The following is a 20,351-nucleotide window of genomic DNA, read 5'->3' as shown; positions in this document are numbered from 1 at the left end:
AAAATTGTGAGTAAGAAACACATTACCGAAAAAAGAAAATTGTAGTCTTATATAAAACAATATTTAAAAAAGTGAAACAAGAGAAAGTGACTGTTTATATATTAATAAAAGGATGAGAGCATTACTTTTCGTTTTTGGGATCGTTTTTTGTATATTTCTAAGTTCAAATAGAGTTAATGGAGAATTATATTTTGCATCATTGTCAAACTATGGATGCTCTGGAAGCCAGAAAAAGATAGCAGCAATCTTAAAAGCTCAAGCAGAGAAAACCCCATTTTCATTATTGATTAGTCCTGGTGATAACTTCCCTGGTGGAATTGATTTCAAGAATTGTTTTGAGGATATTTACTCAGAGAAATCTCTCCAGGTTCCGTTATTTGCAACAATGGGTCAAGCTGATTGGGATAATGGAAATGCAAACGTACTATTGAAGAGAAACAATGTAACTTATGATAGCAATAATGATATCTTCCCAAGATTCAGTTTCCCAAATTACTTCTACCATTATGTTTCACACTATACTGATACTTCAAATGTATTATCTAGAAGAGATGGTACTGTTTTATTTGTATTTATTGATACTTTTATTCTCTCCAGCTCTTTCCCAGATCACAAAGTTTCTGAACAAGCCTTACAGAATTTGAATGCAACTTTACATTATGGCCATAGACATCATGACTTCACTGTTGTAGTTGGAAACAAATACTTGGCTTCTTCATATTCAATCGATTCTTCATTAAAGAAAGTTCAGCAGCTCATTTTGGATACTCATGTTGAGCTTGTAATTAGTGGTCAAAATAGGGGAACATACAATTCTACTATTGAAGGAACTACTTTTTTGAACTGTGATTCTTATTGCTCATTTAAGGTTGATGGTAACAAGATGGTTCCATATATCATTCAACATGGTAATCAAGTCGAACTATCACCAATTAATACTCAATTACCATCTCCATCTCTATCATTCCAAGGTATTGCTGGCGAAGAATTACCTGCTTTAGAAATGATTGAATTATCATTCAAGAAAGGGGCTAAGCATTTGTCACGTGATGCTTTCCTTAAGATCGTTGGTACTGTAGGATTAATGATCTTAACAGCTTGTATAGGTTCATTGATTATTAACAGAAAGTAGAAGGAAGAATAAATGTACATCTGGAGTCGGTTTAATCTCTCATTAAGACTAGTTTTTTTGAGAGGGTGGGTTTCTGTGGAGGCATGATAGTATAATCAATATTGACAGCATAAATGAACTATATAGTATAAATGATATTCAGACATAAATTAAATCAAGGGAAAAGTGCCATAAGTTGAAAGATGCTAATATTAGTTTTTAAGAATAATTAATACAATAAGTTGCTAATGGCTATTGTTACAAGAAAATGAATTAAATGATGAAGAATGACGATCATTTTTAAAGTACTAAGTGCGTACTCTTCTTATATTGGATATTACTTTCTGGGAGTTATTCATTTTGGGATAATGTAGATATATAGATAGTATATTAAATACTTCAAGTAGAAGAGGTGAATAATGCACAGTCAATTGTAGTCATAATGTAAGGGAGTTAATTATTTTTATTAGAATGTTAGCTTTTTTTTTTCTTTACGTATTTATAATTTGCATACAAATTACGTTTGAATTATTTTTCCCCAGAAAAAGTAGTGATTGATTTAAATTTTGAAATGATTTAGGGTGGATAGCTTATGAAAGATCCTAGGAATATCGAAAAATGTTGGGGGTGTAGTTGTTTTCTACTAAAAAAAGATAATAATGAGTTCATTTTCTTTTTTTTCTTTGATAAAAAAAGATACTACAAATGATTATTTAAATTTCTGGGGGGAAGAAACATAAATTTTCATGTAAACAAAGTGCGACGGGGAAATGTTACATGCAAAATGTCATTACCGCCTATTTGTGATGGTTTTATGAGCATAGAATAGTAGTAACGAAAAAAAAAGGTAGGCGGGATAAACGAGTAAAAGTATATATTTATGTTTATGAGTAGGATCTATAAATTAGAGAAAAGGTGTTCCGGAGATAATGGGTTCAATATTATCAAGATCAGAAATTCCGACTTGGTACATTGTTCTACCATGATTAACTTGTTTCTTAATAATAGAAGAAAACTTATATCCCCAGAAAACGTTATTAAGTCTCCAAGTTTTTCTAACTTCCAGATTCTTCGAGGTTCTATTGTCAAAGAAGCGGAGCAGTATCATGAGCTCAATAAGGTGTCCTTGATTTCTGAGATGATTAACAGTAAAATTTTTAAGAGGAGAATCAGGTTGGTTCGAATATATTGAAACAGTGATGGGAGTTTCCATAAATTCAAGAGGGACATCAAGTTTGTAGGATGAGATTTCTGTGATATATGGCCCATTATCACTGTGGATAAGTATGAAAATTTTAAGGTCAGGAGAAAAGAATGGTTCTTGAGATATGTTAAAAAGTCTGAATGAAATAATAAATGGACAATTCTCACAAGTGGTCTCAGCTGCTTTCGTGAAAGCATATGAGCTGACGGGTGGCAGATTTGATTGACTGGGTATTTCAAGGACTTCTTGAGGGGGTATGGTTTTGAATCCAATTCCACAAAGTTCTTTGGAAAAACAAATTGCCCATTTTCTAGAAGTTGATTCTGAGAATTTTGTGAAGAAGATTCCTACGGTGACCGAATTTAGAATGGAACCACTGATAACCATTATTGGAGTAAAATAGTTGGTAATTAAGCAACATGGAGACCTTGGGGAGCCGTAGCCAATACTAAACATAGTCTCGACAGCGAAGAAAAAATATTCCACGTTTCCAAATTTGTCACTCCCAATACAATCTGCAGCATCTCCAAATGTAATAATAAAGTGTATAATTGCTAAGCTAATTGCAAGTAGAATATATGTGAGAAATACAAATAAAATGAGATTTCCCCAATTCATTGAAAGCATGACATGGAATCTATCATGCAAACAAAATTCAAAGAATTGGCTAAATCTGTCCCAATGGTGCATAATGTTTAAGGTTCCATTTTCCATTAGCATATTTGGAAGATGGTTGCTTTCATATAAAATGAAGTCTCTTGTTTCATTTTGCTCACTAATGGCAGGACTTTCATTATTTTGATTACTAATAGTATCACTTTTTACTTGATTTCTTCTACCATTGCAGGATATTTGATCCTGAGTGTAAGTTTTTAACAAAGGCTTAGAAAGTTCAATATTCATTATAATCTTCGGAAATAAATGTCTAACACTCAAATTCTTTAGTTACTTTTTTATTCAAAAAATTGGGAAGGAAGTGGAATACTTCAAACTCATTCTGTTATAACTAAAAGGCCATCCCTTCTTTTATTTTCCAAGATTTTCTTTTCTCACTCAATTTTTCTTTTTAATCCATTTTAGTTGACTTAAATTTAATGTTAACAGAATCTCAAAAGTTGCCGCCAAACTGTGGGGCCTGCATTTTTATTGTCACTATTTCCTATTTCGATTAATGGGATATTTTTAAATTCAAGTTTTGCAATTTGGCGGTAAGTTCTGATCACGTGTGGCGGCAAGGTAATAGTGGGGGTAAATATATAATAATAAAAAGGGTTCAAATAAAGTAATATAAATGTATTAATGGAAAAGGCAAATAATTAATTTATGGAAGCGGTATCGCAAGACTCACTCAATTTTTGAGTGTATTGATCAAAAATAAAAAATATAGAGTTATAAGAGGGGAAAAGATATTTTACCACATCTGGTTAAAACTCAATAAGTTGCTAAAAAAGAAAAATTAAGAGAAAGTAAAACTAACATTTTATCCTTTGGGATTTTAAAAGAGTTTAGATTTTATTGAATTAAAGATGGTAAGTTATTTGAATGGTTATCTTTGTATCTTTCGAGTATGATAATTAGGATGATTTTCTTATAAGGAAGAAATTCGATTTAAAATTGGTCTCTCTATTTATTCAACTTGAAATGATAAAAAGTAAACTTAATTATTTTTAGTTCATCTTTTACTTTGATATTAATTCTCTTGTTCTTTTAGACAAAGAATTCTACACAGTCTACAGGAAGTTCATCCGGTATTGGAGCAGCAGGAAAGAGTTCGATTGCAAGATCGAGTACAATGAGGTAAGTGAGGAAGAAACCATCGGAAGTGAGAGCGCATATTCACTTTTTCCACCTTTTTTTCTTTACATTAGACAACGCCGTGCATTGGCATCATCCACAACTAGTAGCAGAGAAAACCTCGCTCAGAATTTGATGAGTTACTATGTTGATGATACACCAGGACTCAAACTTGGACCGATGACTGTTCTCGTGATGACTTTGGCATACATGTCAACAGTTATTGTACTCCACATCCTTGGAAAGTTCAAGGAAAAGATCATGGGATAAGCATAATGAATCAGGGGTAGGGAATGAGGAACCTGTCTAGCTTGTAATTCACCGAGTATAAACACATAATTTAAGTTAGTAACGGATATTGATATTTCCACATGTCGAAGATCTTCTCTTTTGCTAAATTTGGGCGAATTATGATTAGATTCTTCGATGGAAGGTATTATTCAAAAGAAGCTACAACCACAAGTTAATAATAGGTAAAAATTACGGCTTTTGCATAGTTTCCCCCTTAATAAATTGATTATACTTGTTTTAAATATTACATTCTCGCGTAATTAATAGGCTTTTTTCTTTGAGACAATTTAAACAAGAACAGAAAACTAGTCGCCCTCCTCGCTCCCAATAATTAACTAAAACTAGAATATTATTCGATGATGGCATTTTAGAGATAAGTTCTACTAACTAGCAAAGGGACAAGGGAGAAGTTCATGGAAATACTCCAAAGCATCTTATGAAAAAAAAACCGTTTCAGTTCATTTAATTTGACCAAATCGTATTACATTTAAGTGTGGACCGGGAATTTAAATGAGTAAAAATCATTTCTCTCCAAATATATCTTTTTATTAACTTCTATAATCTTTATTATTAATAACTTAATTTATACACCTACTTTATCTACTGTGGTTAACCACTTGAAGATCGAAATACGCGCCCACAGTCAGGCGCCAAGTGTATAATTTGCATGCAAATTAATTATTAATAAATACACGAATACTAAACAGAACTGGTAGTGTATACGATTAAATTTCAAGTACTAGCATATTTAAGGGGCTTGGGGGAAACCAATTGTGAATATTTAATTAACAAGGAAAAGTGATACACATCGGACAATTAAGTATGGCTTGCACTAAGAAAGGAAATTCTTCAGTAAAAGCTTGTGGATCAAAGGTAAGTCATTAAAGAGGCAAATAATGAGACTTGGGTGATTTTGGTCACATGGGAGAAAGAGGATGTGGGAACGAGAATAGATCACTAATATGTACAGTATTTAAAGGTAGGGTTGATGTTTTTGGGAAAATAATGACATCAAAATATATTTTTCGTTTTGGCTGTTTGATGATTCTTTAGGTATAATTGGTTTTTGAGGCTAATTATAATACCCAAGGAATGAGAGGAGGAATAGAAGAAAAGAAGATTTGAGGGGAGAAGCTTGGGGAGGTCTCTATATTATTGCCTTGAGAAATTTATTGAACAATTAATGAACAAATTAACTAAAATTTTTCCTTGTATTGATTTATAAAAATAAAAAAACAATGATTCTATACAACATTATTTATGACTTCACGATTTTAGATGAGTGGTTGCTCAACAGATTCAAAGAAGTCTAACTGTAAAACTACTTCCAAGGGCTATAGTTCAAAGTCCAGTAAGATGCTGGTAAAGAAGGAGACCCCAAAGTCAACTACTTTATCATCTTCAAAGTCTCGCAAAAGCTCCTGCTCATCAAAATTATCAATAGCAACGAGTAAGACTTCAAATTCAAATCCAATTAAAAAGGAGCAGGCAGATAAGAAGCCTGTTGTTAAGAAGACAATAAGCAAGACAAGCAGGAAGGGAGGGGAAACTTTGAACAGCAAGATAGTTAAATCTAAAGTATCAGGAAGCAAATCAATTAGCGAGACGGCTAAGAAGGGTGTTTCCTCTAGTGCTAAAAAGGTTGCAAAAAGTGAAGTGGCAAAAAATAAGATTTTGGATAATATTGTCAAGGAAATATCAGCAGGAAACAAGAAAAAAAAGTCAGAGAGTACTTTAAAAGATAATAAGACATTGAAGGATAATAGTAAAGAAAAGAAGGCAGTTTCCAGTGAAAAGACAACAAAGCCTAAGTCAAAGTCTTCATCTTCTACACTCAAAAAGTTACCAGCTTCAGCAACTTCCCTAACAGCCAGAAAGAATGCAATGAAAGCTGATACAAAGAATGGAGGTGATTCAAACTTAAAGACTCCCACAAGAACTTCAGGGATTTTGTTCTCATCGACACCTATTTCATCGTTGATGGTTGCAAATGATATTGATTCAGATAATGGGGTTACCAGTGGAGGGGCTATTGGAGATTTGATTAGGACCCCGGTACATTTGGTTTCTTCAGCTTTTAGGAGGATGACAAAGATCTTCAAGAATTAATTTGGCGACGCGATTTATTAAATGTTGTGTGTATATATCAAGTTTTGGTTCAATTTAAAACCAGTAATAATATTTGTCTTTTAATAGTCTGTAATTCTAATTGAGGAAAGGAAGATGAAAAGATTATTTTTGAATTTCTGGCCATTATATTCCACGCAATAAAATAATCAAGATGATTAATGTTTAATTTCGTCAATGGTTTGGCGGTAAAAACATGCAAATTAGAGATATATTAAATAGTAATAAAATTTTGATAAACGTATAAAATTTGTTCTTTCCTTTCTAAATAAACTATTAGTGTTGGTGGGACTTACTCACCTTTCAGATTTTTTTAGGAGTGAACTGAATGTAGTGAAGGCTATTGCGTCAAATGCCTGGTTAGTCCGAGCAGAATAATAGAATTGGAATACGCGAGGGAGTTGACATTAATTTTGGAAGTTCAGAGATAATTATTATTAGTTAGAGCCAATTATGAATAAACTATCTAATTTATAAAGATGTGTAGAGCTTTGATCAACTAGTTTTTTTTTCTTTTTTCTTTTGAATATTGGAGGAATAAGTTAATGTTAAGTTTCGAAAGAAAAGAAGAAGGGGAAGAAGAAATAAGGATTAGAATACTAGGTGCTGATTTAGGGTTGAATGAGTTTCTGAAAAATTCTAAAAATTTCAATTATTGCTACTAAAAAATGGCATCGAGTTAGTCAAGCAGTAAGAACTACCCTAGGATTTAAAAAAGCAGGGTAAGAAGAACACAATAATTTACAATAACAATATAATTCACACATACCCACACAAATTTACTCATACTAAAATCCAAGCAATAATTAACAATTCAGTGAAAATAACATTTACCAAGCAATTTATTGAGCAGAAGTTGGCGCCGTCTCTCATGCCAGTATATGGAGTTTTGGCGGTAAGGGGGCTTTTAGAAGTGCAAGAAAAAGTCTTAAAAGAAGTGAAGAGGGAAGAAGAGAAGATTGTACGAAATAATATTTATATATATATATTTTATAAAAAAAAAAGCATAGAGGAGTAATACATATATATATATATATAATATGTTGGCAAAACCATCTCAGGATCAGTCAATTCATGGAGAGCGACAACATGGGAGCGATGTGAGGGCGAGTAATTTGACAGCAGTAATGTCGATAGCAAATATATTAAAGTCGTCATTGGGCCCTCAGGGCTTGGATAAGATGCTTGTTGATGAGGTGGGTGAAGTGACAGTGACAAATGATGGTGCTACAATTTTAAGCCAGTTGGAAGTAAAGCATCCAGCTGGCCGAGTACTAGTGGATTTGAGTGAGCTACAGGACAAGGAAGTGGGGGATGGCACGACGTCGGTAGTTTTATTGGCGGCTGAGTTACTAAGGAGAGGAACGTCTCTGGTTAGCAATGGGTCTCATCCTTCGAATGTAATTTCTGGTTATAAGTTAGCTCTAAAGGAGTGTGTGAGATATATTTCGGGGTCTCTATCTATTAATGAGACAATAAGTGAGGAATGCTGCCTTAATGTTGCCAAGACTGTGTTATCATCGAAGTTAGCAGGAGCAGATGCAGAGTTTTTTGGTAAACTGGTTGTAGATTCTATTATGACAGTAAAGGCTGCAGACCCCTTAACAGGAGCTGTCAAGTATCCAGTAAAATCTTTGAACATATTGAAGACTCACGGTAAGGGTTTATTAGAGTCATTCTTGGTTGAAGGATACGCTCTTTCCCATACAGGCAGAGCTTGCCAGGGAATGCCAACATCTGTTAAGAATGTCAAGATCGCATGTATAGACTTTCCTTTGAAACAATACAGAATGCAAATGGGAATTCGTGTTGAATTAGAGGACCCAAAAGAACTTGCAAAGATTAGACTTGAAGAGAAGGAAGTAATCCACAAGCGTATTGAGAAGATTTTGGCTACAGGTTGCAATGTAGTTTTAACCACAGGGGGTATCGATGATCAATGCATGAAGTATTTCGTTTCAGCTGGGTGTATTGCAGTTAGAAGGGTGGAGAAGGTTGATTTGAGGAGGATTGCCAAGGCAACTGGAGCAACAATCTGCCTCACAATGGCACAATTAGAGGATTCAGAGGAATCCTTCGACCCAGCTTATCTTGGGGAATGCCAAGAAGTGAGGGAAGAACGAGTTGGAGACACAGACTATATGATGTTCCTTGGCTGCAAGACTCATAGAGCAGCCTCGATCGTATTAAGAGGAGCGAACGAGGTTTTATTAGACGAGCTTGAACGTTCTATCCACGATGCTTTGTGTTCTGTATCTAAGCTCTTGGAATCCAATGGATATGTTGCAGGGGGAGGAGCAGTGGAGGCTGCTTTGAGTATTTACTTGGAGGACTTTGCACGTACTCTCGGGTCTAGAGAACAGCTTGCAATTGCGGAATTTGCTGAGGCGCTTCTAGTTATCCCTAAAACTCTGGCAATTAACTCCGCTAAAGATGCAACGGAATTGGTTGCCAGACTTAGAGCATACCATGCAAGTGCCCAACAGGGTCAACTAAACAATTACTCTGCTACTAAATCAGTCTCTTCGGAGCTATCAACAGTAAAACCTCAAGACCAAGATAGATACAAATTTTTTGGACTTGATTTGATTGGCGGAACAGTAAGGGACAACGTCCAGGCGGGAGTTTTGGAGCCAACTATCAGCAAACTAAAGTCTTTAAGATTTGCAACGGAGGCTGCAATAACTCTTCTCCGTATTGACGACTACATTAAAGTAAAACCTGTAGAGAACCAGCGAGGAAACGAGTGAACAACCTCCATCCTTAAAGTTTAATTCTTCACTTACCCCACCCTCATTGATAGCCAAGTAAACTAAGATCTAAGGGGGGAAATGTTTTGAATAGCTTTTGCTCTTTTTAATTCAGGAGCCCGCTCAACGGGCCAGATAACCTTTTCGGTTTAGCGAATTCTTCCCCACACCAGGGAAGGCGGCAAACTATATTATTAATAGCTACCAGAGAAATACTAGTTTTACGGTATCACTAAGTTTATATAATGAATAACAATAATTTTCGTATCTTTACCTTTAGTGGTTTTTCTTTTATTGAGAACTTTCCCTGAGAGGCCAGTGAGCACTCTTCAACTCAAAGCTTCTGGGGGGGGGAAGTGAGTAAAAAGTGAAAAAAAAGTTAATAATCAAACTTTATATTAATTATGTCCACATTGGGCCCGCCTCCACGGAAATTCGAGCATACATGCATTGGTGCATGCGTAGTCAATTTTCGGAGATGGTACGGATTGTATAAATATATGTTTGGTTGAACTAAAGTAGGAAGTTGGGTAAAGAGGAGATGATAATTCTTGAAATGGGTTGGAGTATCTAGACTCCAGAAGAAATGATGGCCATTTGGAGACCTTTTGGGATAACGTCATCTATTTCGCCATGATTATCTCGATTTTGGTTTTGCAGATGAATGAAGTTATTGATGTTCTTAAATTTGCTATTACTCAGATTACTGTTATTATTGTTTTGAATATTTAAGTTGCAAAAGTGACTATTCCTGGTTCCAGAATTATGGTCAGTGAAGTCAAAAGAAGCTTCTGAGCTAGATTCTCTAAGATTTTTATATTTGGTAATAATTTTATTTCTGGAATTCCTTTTTAAAATCAGTTTAAGTTTAAGAAGATAATCAGAACAAGGAAAAGCTTTTTCAAGCCCATAAATAAATATTGACCAGATTACAAGAACTGAGCCAATAAAGAAATTTAATGTAATGCTATAATCACCAAGATACCAGGATAGAGTACAACTCATAATAATACTAAGGGAGTTTCCAAAACATTTCAGGATATTATCGGCATATTTAAGTACTGCAGCAACAATAATGCCTCCAACAGCTTGTAGGAAAATAACAAACCAGACAAGAGTGTTGAACCCATAGAAGAAACCTTTTTGTGAGATTTCTAGTCCTTCTTTTCCAGTGAGGCACCCAATAAATCCAAAAACCGTTCCGTATAAAGCAAGCTGTACATTTCTTCCCCAAATACTGGTTTTACTATCTTTTAAGAGTTTCTCAAGAAAAACTCCTGCCAAACCACTGGTAAAACATGCTAGTAAAACTGAACAAACTCCCAAAAAGTTATCAGTATTTTCAATTCCATAATCTGAATCATTCGAAGTTCTTGACTCGGATGATTTTCCTGTCTGTACAAGTACTGCTCCAGTTGTCAGTAAAAGCAAAGACAGCCATCTTATTTTTGAAAGCTGTTTATTCATTATAATAACTGATAATACAGCTGTCGCAAGGATTTTTAGTTGATAAGTAACATGATATACTGCTCCTGACAAATTTGACAAAGCAATAAACAGTAGGTTATTCTGAACAACATAAAGTAGTCCTGGAATACCTACGAGGACATTACTTTTAAATGAATTAAATACTTCAAATCTCAGTGTATTGAAGAATTCAACAATATTGAAGTTATTAGAATAGAGTATTATTAACAGTGAACAGAAAAGCTTGAGAATTTCTGACATTACCACAGCACAAGAATTAAAATATAATTCATCATTTTCTGATCTTCTAATACGAGAAACTCTCATGAAAAAGATTACTGCAACCGTTTGAATGATTAAGCAGAACAAAGCTACATATTTCATATATTCATTACTATCATTTGAGTTAACACCATTTATATTTTGTTTCTGTTCCTATTTTTTTTTGAATGAGTTTTCATAGGATTAGTATTAAGAAGGAAATTAGTTAGTAAAATATAAATATTCGCATTTATAACGCATATATAGTTTATAATGCATTTTATTAAGGTCTAACATACCTCTTTAATATTGGTCTCTGGCTTCATATCTTTTCCTTTAGATAAACAACAATAACTTATATAAAGAAAAGTTGAAATAAATGGAAAAGGAAGAAGAATCTTTTTACTTAAATTTTTGTGAGCAAGAAGCTTTTCAATAGCTAAACAAATTAGAGTAATATAAATTTTAGTCTTAAATATTATTAATTACAGATTTTTATCAATTTGAACTTTTTCCTCTTCCAAAAATAAGCTGCTATTTCTTCTTCCTTATCTCAATCAAACCACTCTATTCGTTAAAACACTTCTTTAATTATTAGTAATATTATTTTATTCTGTGTGTATATTTTTTTTTCTATTTTAATATTTTTTATCTACCTTTAGCCCATTATATAATTTAATAAAATGCGCGGGCTACTTGAATTATGCATACACGTGGTCCTCGAATTCAAGTATTAATAAATTAATAAATTGCATGCAAATAATGACGTGGGAACATAATAGGAGGGAAGGAAAAAAAAGTATTCAAGATTGTTCGTAATTGACATCAAAATTCCCAAAATCGTAAAGATGAATATTGATAAAGCTAAATATCGGCAACCTACATTAATGCCATAATAGGAGAAAAATGACTATTTAGAGGATTAATAAATAATATATATATAGACAAATACAAAAATATGCGTATATTTGATAAAATCTAACTTTAGAATTATTGTTAGCTGAATTTACTCAAACAGAGAAATTATTATATTATTTGAGGAGATATCAGCTAATTTATTATAGGGTTGTGTATTCAAAATAACAAATACCGAAACTATTCTCGATTCCATCATTTCCCCGTTGCTGGGATTCTGCTAACTTAATCTATTATTTTGTCTCGGAATTACAACAATTCTCTTCTCTGATGTATATACAACAGAAACAAGATTAGGATGAACTGGTTGTTGTTTTGAGGGGAAACAAGTACTTTCGTGATTCCTAACATCAATAAATTGTTTGTTGGATCTTTCTGACTGAATATATATACAAGGGAGTGGAATGGTTCCAGCTTGAGTGGGAATACATATCCAATTTATAATTTCTGTAGAATTTGGTCTAAGCAATATATTACAAGAAGTAATACCTTGGACTAATAAAGGTAACCATACTGGAAGATTTTGATTATTATTAGTTTTCAAATCAATAGCGGTATATGATGAATGTGGGTTTTTGAAGTTACCGTTACCATCACCATTACCATTATTAATTTTGTTAAATAAATCTTGATCACTATTTGGATGATTTGGAGGGTAAATTAAAGAATATTTAATTGGTTGAGGCAAGTTTGTATGGTTGGTAATTACTGCTTCATAAATGAATGGATTCCCAATACGGCTTAATTGTTTTACATGAGTTTCTAGGGTTATTGGATAAAACCTCTCTAGTGGTAAGATCAAAGAATTATATAGGTTTGAAAAAAGTTCATATTTTATTGGGAATGATTTTAAAAATATAGATTTTGAATCTTGTTTTTCAGTTTTAACATTACTTATACAATTTAATGAAAAGATGGTTTGGAATGGAAAAATGACAAACTGAAGAAATTCATTATCATGGTTGAAGCTTGAAACATCACATGAAAGTTTATATTCCAAAGAAGCTATAAGTTTTGGATGGTATTTTGTATTAGAAATAATTTCATTCGAACTACTTTGATTTTTATTCTTTATAATATAGTATTTTTCAAGATCTTCCTTTGATATATTGATCAAGCTTGTATTAGATTCATTACCATCAAGTATCTTTGGGTAGCAATAATCAATGGAAGAGAATTTAAAGGGTAATATAAAATCTTCAATAACTAGCTTTTCTTTTAATTGCTGGTTTGTGATTTCAAATGACAAAAAGAACTGGCTATTTCCATTTGAACTATCATAGAGGGGAACAATTCTGTGTTCTAGTTGTCCTCCATGCATATCTAAATAGTTAACACATCCATGTAGTGAGTCCATTTTTGGAATCCTGCTATTCATTATGATACACTCCCCTACGTACCATGGTCTGCTATGATCCAAGTCATGTAGTATAAGATTGCTGGAGAAGTCAATCAATTTTTCTTCCTTTTCTTTAAGACCATCTCCTTCTAATTCGGCTTGCAACTCTTTATTATCAAAAATTTGGAATCGATTCAGAATTTTAACATTCACTGAAACTTTGTACTTTCCACTCTTGTTAATGCTTAGGAACATGGGGACAAATAAAAGGACTCCTAAGGAGTTTTCAAGTGTAGAAAAGATGGAGTCGCTCTCGGATTCTCCTGGTTGATTTGTTCCAATTTCTCCCTCTGCTTCTCCTTCCTGGAGCAAATTTATACTACTTTCATCCCCTTTAGTATCATTCTTCAAGATCTTAAAGTATGGGGTTATGTTCTCATCAATGAAGTTGACTGAATTTTCATACGAATACGAAAGCGACCAGGTAGGTCTAGATAAGTGAGCTGGTATTGACTCTTGTTTTGTTCTATTTATTGGCTCTAATCCTGACCCTAATTCCTCTGAGTTTGACCCCAAATACATTTCGGATTCAGGGGATGTGTTACCTTTATATTTTGAAGAATTCCCTCCCAAACTCCAGATTACACTTTCCTTTGCTAAAATGGGGTCAAAACTCACAAATTGTATGTCATCCTCACTCATACACTTTCCTGTTTCACCTTCCTCTGTTGTTTTTTCCTCTCCTTTCTTTATTAATGTGTGTATTTGTGCAAATTCCTCAAAGCTCCCAGCTTCAGAAAGAATGCTTCTTCTAAGTAGCTTCCCATCAATAGTAAATCTTCCAATTGTGTTAGAGTGAGGAGTTAAGCTGTCGTTTGGATAGCTATTACTATTAATATTATTATTATTGCTAGCTGAAGATAAAGTATTTTGGCTGAATACAATTTCCCATTTATTATTAGATGGAACTTGGAGAATTCCAAGCTTTGAAACAATTTCCTCTTCTCTTTGTATGATTGAGTCATTTTTGTTTTCAAATTCGGACTCTGAAATTCCAAGGTATGAATTCTGAGTTATTAATTTCCCAACTTTAACAGAAATATCCAAAATGAATTTTTCTGAAAAGTTCTTTGGTATTCTTAAAACGAGTTGCAAGGGCCTGATTTCATTGGAAATTGCATTATATGCAACGGAATCAACTGTATCGATTCTTTGTTTAAAGTCTGTCAAAACCACATCCAAAGCATTAAATGGCGAGAATAACCAAACTTTACAGAGTTTCTTAATACTATCAATCTTTGAAGTAATTTCATCATTATTAACTTTCAAGCATAGCTGATCATTAAACATCATATTATTGGTAACGAGCTTGTGAAATATTGGTAAAGAGTTAAATGGCTGACAAAACTTTGACAAGAGTTGCAGATCATCAACAGGAACTTTACAAATTGGAGCTGGATTTGCTATAGAGTTTGTAGATAAATCTAAAAATCCACCTGGAACAATCTGCAAATTGGGAGTATTATATATGAGAGTTCTTGAGTGACGTAACCAACTTCCAGTACACGTAAAATATGATAGTGGTGGACTTCTGAGACAGAATTGAACATAAGAAAAGTTATATATATTACTTCCTGTCAAGTTTGAAATGGATTTTTGGTAGTTAAAGTATTTTAAGGTGTTGATTCCAAACTTTATATAGTCGTTGGTTTGATTTGAATTTGATACAAACAAATATAAGAATAAGCCAAAAATAAGGATAGGTGGACGGTAAACTTGATAAAATAGTTTTCTGGATTTATTATTTTCATAATTCTGCGGAATATAATTCACATGTCTAATTCTGCAGTGTAATGATATTTGAGAGTTAAAACTCCCAACTTCCTCGAATTCAACAACTTCAAATTTGTCAATAATTACTCCCAATATTCCAATATTGGTCACAAGGCAGGTTTCCATTCTGGAGTTAATAAATACATTAAGGAAAGTCGGAAAATGATGAATCATTATGATAATTCTGTCGGGAAATGTTTGGTCTTGTAATATGGTTGAATAGTTATTATGAAGAAAATGAGTAAATAAGATATTTTTTAATTGGCCTTTAATATCTGTGGGGGCTGGAGTGAGCTGTTGTTGTTGTTGTTGTTGTTGAATGCTATTAGAATTACTATTATTACTTGAGTCACCGCCACTATTAATAATAATACTATTGTTCAATACTTTGTAATATAGTATTTGAATCCATTTATAAAATGCTTCAATTTCATTTTTGCATGTGGATTCTAATGTCTTTTCAAGGGAATTTGAAATTATTAAATAAGATAGAATCAGAATTGAGCAATGATTAAGAGTATTGTTTCTATTTTTAGATTGATTCTGGCCTTGTATCCATGTTCTTTTTGGTTTTAATACCGCTAAGAAGCTTGAAACAACTGAATAGATATATTGGTCATCTTGCTTACTATTATTATTATTATTATTATAAATATAGGAGTTGTTGGCGCTGTTATTACTAAATAATTTACTCTCAGAACTTGCATTTGAAATTGTAATTTTTGGGATACTCTTTCTTTCTTCCATATTAAAGTTTTGAATAGAAAGGCATTCAAGTATTCTAGTGCAAACACGTTTCAAAAATAACCAAAAATTCGAATCAAAGTAACTGTTTGTTAGCTGAAAGCATGTATTAGTCATTTGGGGATTTACTATTTCCCAAAGTGTTGCCTTTCTTTTCCCAAAAAGTTTACTTTGCTGCTCATCAATTGTAGTCAACCTACTGATTTCAGCAAAAACATGCTTTGGAATGATTGACTGGAAGATTGCCTCGAAAATACTAAGTGAGCAATTAATGTAATTCTCTTCAAACAAATACTCTGCAAAGGAAAAAGAAATCATTTGGAAGAAGCGGTCCGTCGGTTGCCCCAAAACTTGTCCTGTTCCAATCTTGGAGGAAATTACAGGCATTGTAGTAAAATTTCCAGAACCACTACCCCCAGACTCACCCACATTCTGACCATACGTACCGGTGACACTATTTTTCATATTTGCACCCGCATGCATGCATCCACTCTGGCATGCACCGTCCACATGAGCTGTTTGTGCAGACTGGTTGCATTTATTGCCAAAAGTATTACTTAATGTGGACAAATTGTTGTTATTTTTCTGGGATATATCCAATTCAGTATTTGTGTTAAGGTTAATATTTGGGTGGTAGATGGTGTTAAATAGATTAATTGGATAAAAGTGTCTGTAAATGACTGCTGAAATATAGAAAAGTGAAATGGACCTATAAAATAAAGATTTTGAATTAATCAATGATTTAATGTTTCTTCTGACAATCTCACATGACGCAAGAACTTCTGAAGCGATACTTCTGTCTTCAATTTGATTAATGTCAAAAGAATCTGAACCAATATAAAGTGAACTAAGTTTACCAAGCTCATCAAAAGTTGTTTTATATTGACTATTGCTAGCGAGTCCATTTCTTTCGTACTCTAAAAAAGTTTCAGGAGATGAAAGCTCTTCAAAGCAGCCAAGTGAAAGAGGAGAAAGAATCTCTCCTCCTATTTCTTGGTCACTGCTGAAGAATTCTGTATTAAATTCATTACAAAAGTCAATTAATTGAATTTTTGAAAGATGAGAATACTCTGCTGAAGTTTTATAAAGTTTGGAGATATTTATTAATGTATCAAGCAGCATATTATTCTGAATATTGCTGTCATTTATTATGGTAATTCTAGAACGATCTTCATTCTTATCTTTTCCACCGAATTCATCTGCAATTACATTATCAAATTGGTTTTTCTTGTTAATAATCACAATATTCTGAATTGATCTAGCAATTGAAGAAAGAACATCACCAAGATTTTCATTCTCAAACTTAAATGTACAATACTCTGTACAAAATTCTGAAATTCTTGAAATGATTTTTTCATGTTTATCTCCTATAGATAATGGGATTGACGAGAATTCAAGTCCATCTGGGTATTTATGATAACTACTCTGACATAATTTTGTATCTTCTTTAATATTCTGATCTTGAATAAAGCTCTTGTTAACAAGATGAAAAAAAAGTACTGAAGCGAGTTTTTGTAGTGTCTGAGAAAGCCATAATGATGATAAGAATTTAAATTTTGGATGGTTTTCTCCAAATTCCCGAAGCGTTCTACAGTGGATCTTTAAGTGAATCATTGCCTTTTGAATTTCACTATTTATTACATAAATATGGTAAAGCCTTAAACTTATTATATTGCAAAGAATTACAAATTGATAAGAAGGTATACTTGTCTCATTCATTATATTATCCCAAGCTGCAATATATTGTTTTGTAGCTAATACAAAATTCCCACAAAACTCATTCATTACAGCACTCTTTATGCAATATCTTATTAATAATACTTTTGATTGGAGTTGAGTTAATGTTTGACAACCGTTTCCAGATGTACTTGAGGCAAAAGAGTTATTCTTGTTGGATCTAGATAAAGTATTTGCATTTGCAAAGCTTACATTCTTGAGAAGATTATTCACACTATTTGAACTTGAATTACTTGCTGAAAAGTATGAGTTCCTACCAAATCTTGGAGATAAGCTAGATTGTATACTATTTGATACGGAATATCTTAATCCAGATGATGAAGTTTTCATAGAGAAACTTCCAATAAATGAATCACTTGATGCTGTTATACCAGCTGTCTGTGCTTTAATTGCAGACTTTCTCCACCTACGCTCATTCTCACTATAATATGCTTGTGCCGTTTCATAGGCCATCTCAGCTAATCTCTCAATTCTAACATTTAATTGCTTTTGGTGTTTTAATCCACAAGTTACAAAGATTGCCTGTAGCTCAGGGAAGTGGTTTCTTCTGAAACAAGTTACACATGATTGAGGATCTGGAGTACCTGATGGTAAGATTACAAAAATTAAAACTGATGGTGGAGATTGTCTCTTTTTTAATATCGATGTAAGATTTTTAATTATACTAAGAGCATCATTCTCAAGTTCATTAATAACTTCTTGATTCTTTTCTATTTCATCCGAGTTTGAATTACTGGTATTAATTGGGTATTTTTGCCAGTCAAAACAAAGAATATATAGAGCTGGTGTTTCGTATCTAACTTTACTCATCCAATTTACATTCAAAATATCGATTCCTCCAAGATAATTACCGGTTCGATTCCCCAATATTATACAATTCGAATTTGAAATAGAATATGGTGATTTTAATAAAGTTTTTGATGGAGATGTTACGCTTGGCGTTGGAGTTGGATTAATAAGCTCCGAATAAGTTATACATTTTAACTCAAGGTATTTATCACAGGGAAAGCATGATTTTGGTCTAAATGAATGAATACTGTTTGAAATATGTTCCTGTATATTTTTTGGAGCTACCAAGGCAATTAAGGGCCTAAAATAGCCTTGCCAATCTGGATGAAATCCTTCCATTATTAATTATTATTAATTCTATTCCTAGCAGTCTTTAATCAATAGAAATTTTCATCCAAAGTTAAGTTTTACCACATTAGTAATTATTGATTTTTGAGTGTTATATTTTTCTCTCTTTCCAATATTAAATGTTATTATTGAAAATAAAGTATAAATCTAATATTAATATTATATATATACACTATATATATTAATACTTATGATATTACATTAACACATCTATTTTAAATCAAGTCTGGAATTAATTCTTGCAATAATTTACTCCTCTCTGAAGTTCGTCCCTATTGATACCAAACTGCCATTCAGTTCAATTCACACAATTTGTAACTTTATATTTTCTTCTTCCACTATCTTCAATTCTCTATCTTTACTCAATTGCTAATTTTCGACGATTTAAATATTGTCTTGTATAGCCATATCCGTAAGCATGCATGCAATATATATTTAAACACATAAATATATAAATATATATTTATGTATCAGTATAAATGTATTTATTTTTCCCAGCTATGATTCCTCCTCCTTTAAGTCTCTATTTTTCTCTTGTTTTCAAACTTTCAATCTCTTTTAAATATTTTTTCCCAAGCCAACCCCACCGCCATTTACCGCCGGCGCCAACAGAGGTACCGGATTTCAAAAATACATTTATACAAATGCTTTCATCTGAAAATAATTAAAAAGAAACGTAGAAAGTGATAAAATTGCATTGGGATTTATGAATTTTTAGATATTATCTACCAAACAAAAGGTAAAGAAAGATTGACAGAAAAGAAGACGAAGATAGTAATGGTAATCATTTAAGCTTCTTCCTGGGTAAATTGTGTATTTATATAAAGTTAGTGTTTATAGAAAAAAAAGTCTCATTCATATTAGTAAATTTAACGTTATAATGGAAGATATTAAGATTAATGAAGATCACAAGAATCCCCCAGAATTTTATTTAGTATTGTCCAATATTTCAAAAAGACAAAACTTTGGGACATTACTTAGAAGTGCATGTGGATTTGGAGTCTCTGAAGTACTTGTAGTAGGAGAAAAGAAATTGATGACTTTTGGAAACAAAGGAACTCTTCCACATTTGAGTTTAACACAATATGAGAATATTGATCAGGTTGTTGAGATTATCAAAGAAAAAGAAATGGATTTAGTTGGGATTGAAATAAATGATAAATCCAAGCCTATATACCCTCATCCTTTTAAAAGATCCACAGCTTTTCTACTTGGTAATGAAGGTACTGGACTTAGTGAAAAATATATTAAGCTTTGTGATTATTTAATTCATATTCCTCTTTATGGAAATGGAACGGCATCTTTAAATGTTGCTATTGCTGGATCAATAGTATTTCATCATTTTGCTATTTGGGCCAATTTTACTGAGTCTTTAAAGAAAGGAGCTAAATATCTTATTCAAGATAGTAATAATAGTGATTTATCCAATATTAAAGGGAAAATAAGACATTATCTGTTTCCATCTGAATTAGGTACGTTTTCCAAATTCTTTTTTTCTTTAATTTATTTTGTATTTAAATTCCATTATTAAGAAAAGAGAGTTATTGAAAAGAAAAAGATTGAAAGGTAAGTTGAGAATTTCAAAATACTTTTTGAGTGAGTTAATTTAAAATATTATTAACTCAATTTCAATTTTTAATT

At 32.5% G+C, this 20,351-nt stretch overlaps 8 protein-coding genes across 8 annotated transcripts; 5 read left to right on the top strand and 3 right to left on the bottom strand.

Annotated features, from left to right (window-relative positions):
* Window positions 1–112: 112 nt before the first annotated feature.
* On the top strand, window positions 113–1,132 carry ELE39_003682 (acid phosphatase; the record flags this gene model as incomplete). The annotated part of the gene is made up of 1 exon (XM_067346827.1): window positions 113–1,132. One exon carries the CDS (start codon window positions 113–115, stop codon window positions 1,130–1,132), a length of 1,020 nt encoding a protein of 339 aa, XP_067199618.1.
* Window positions 1,133–2,015: 883 nt separating this feature from the next.
* ELE39_003681 (uncharacterized protein) lies at window positions 2,016–3,218 on the bottom strand (the record flags this gene model as incomplete). The annotated part of the gene is made up of 1 exon (XM_067346826.1): window positions 2,016–3,218. The coding sequence occupies one exon, from the start codon at window positions 3,216–3,218 to the stop codon at window positions 2,016–2,018; it is 1,203 nt and encodes a 400-aa protein (XP_067199617.1).
* A 623-nt stretch (window positions 3,219–3,841) lies between these two features.
* On the top strand, window positions 3,842–4,379 carry ELE39_003680 (transport Sec61 subunit beta; the record flags this gene model as incomplete). The annotated part of the gene is made up of 3 exons (XM_067346825.1): window positions 3,842–3,844; window positions 4,027–4,112; window positions 4,184–4,379. The coding sequence occupies 3 exons, from the start codon at window positions 3,842–3,844 to the stop codon at window positions 4,377–4,379; spliced, it is 285 nt and encodes a 94-aa protein (XP_067199616.1).
* A 1,299-nt stretch (window positions 4,380–5,678) lies between these two features.
* Window positions 5,679–6,509, top strand: ELE39_003679 (uncharacterized protein; the record flags this gene model as incomplete). Its single annotated transcript, XM_067346824.1, has 1 exon — window positions 5,679–6,509. One exon carries the CDS (start codon window positions 5,679–5,681, stop codon window positions 6,507–6,509), a length of 831 nt encoding a protein of 276 aa, XP_067199615.1.
* Window positions 6,510–7,567: 1,058 nt separating this feature from the next.
* On the top strand, window positions 7,568–9,277 carry ELE39_003678 (t-complex 1; the record flags this gene model as incomplete). The annotated part of the gene is made up of 1 exon (XM_067346823.1): window positions 7,568–9,277. The coding sequence occupies one exon, from the start codon at window positions 7,568–7,570 to the stop codon at window positions 9,275–9,277; it is 1,710 nt and encodes a 569-aa protein (XP_067199614.1).
* Window positions 9,278–9,847: 570 nt separating this feature from the next.
* Window positions 9,848–11,128, bottom strand: ELE39_003677 (nucleotide-sugar transporter; the record flags this gene model as incomplete). Its single annotated transcript, XM_067346822.1, has 1 exon — window positions 9,848–11,128. The coding sequence occupies one exon, from the start codon at window positions 11,126–11,128 to the stop codon at window positions 9,848–9,850; it is 1,281 nt and encodes a 426-aa protein (XP_067199613.1).
* A 1,012-nt stretch (window positions 11,129–12,140) lies between these two features.
* On the bottom strand, window positions 12,141–18,701 carry ELE39_003676 (uncharacterized protein; the record flags this gene model as incomplete). The annotated part of the gene is made up of 1 exon (XM_067346821.1): window positions 12,141–18,701. One exon carries the CDS (start codon window positions 18,699–18,701, stop codon window positions 12,141–12,143), a length of 6,561 nt encoding a protein of 2,186 aa, XP_067199612.1.
* An 889-nt stretch (window positions 18,702–19,590) lies between these two features.
* Window positions 19,591–20,241, top strand: ELE39_003674 (tRNA rRNA methyltransferase; the record flags this gene model as incomplete). The annotated part of the gene is made up of 1 exon (XM_067346819.1): window positions 19,591–20,241. The coding sequence occupies one exon, from the start codon at window positions 19,591–19,593 to the stop codon at window positions 20,239–20,241; it is 651 nt and encodes a 216-aa protein (XP_067199610.1).
* Window positions 20,242–20,351: the final 110 nt, after the last annotated feature.

The sequence above is a fragment of the Cryptosporidium sp. chipmunk genotype I genome, assembly GCF_004936735.1.
Source record: "Cryptosporidium sp. chipmunk genotype I strain 37763 chromosome Unknown contig_8, whole genome shotgun sequence".
Taxonomy (NCBI): domain Eukaryota; phylum Apicomplexa; class Conoidasida; order Eucoccidiorida; family Cryptosporidiidae; genus Cryptosporidium; species Cryptosporidium sp. chipmunk genotype I.
This window is presented reverse-complemented; position numbering and strand designations above follow the sequence as displayed.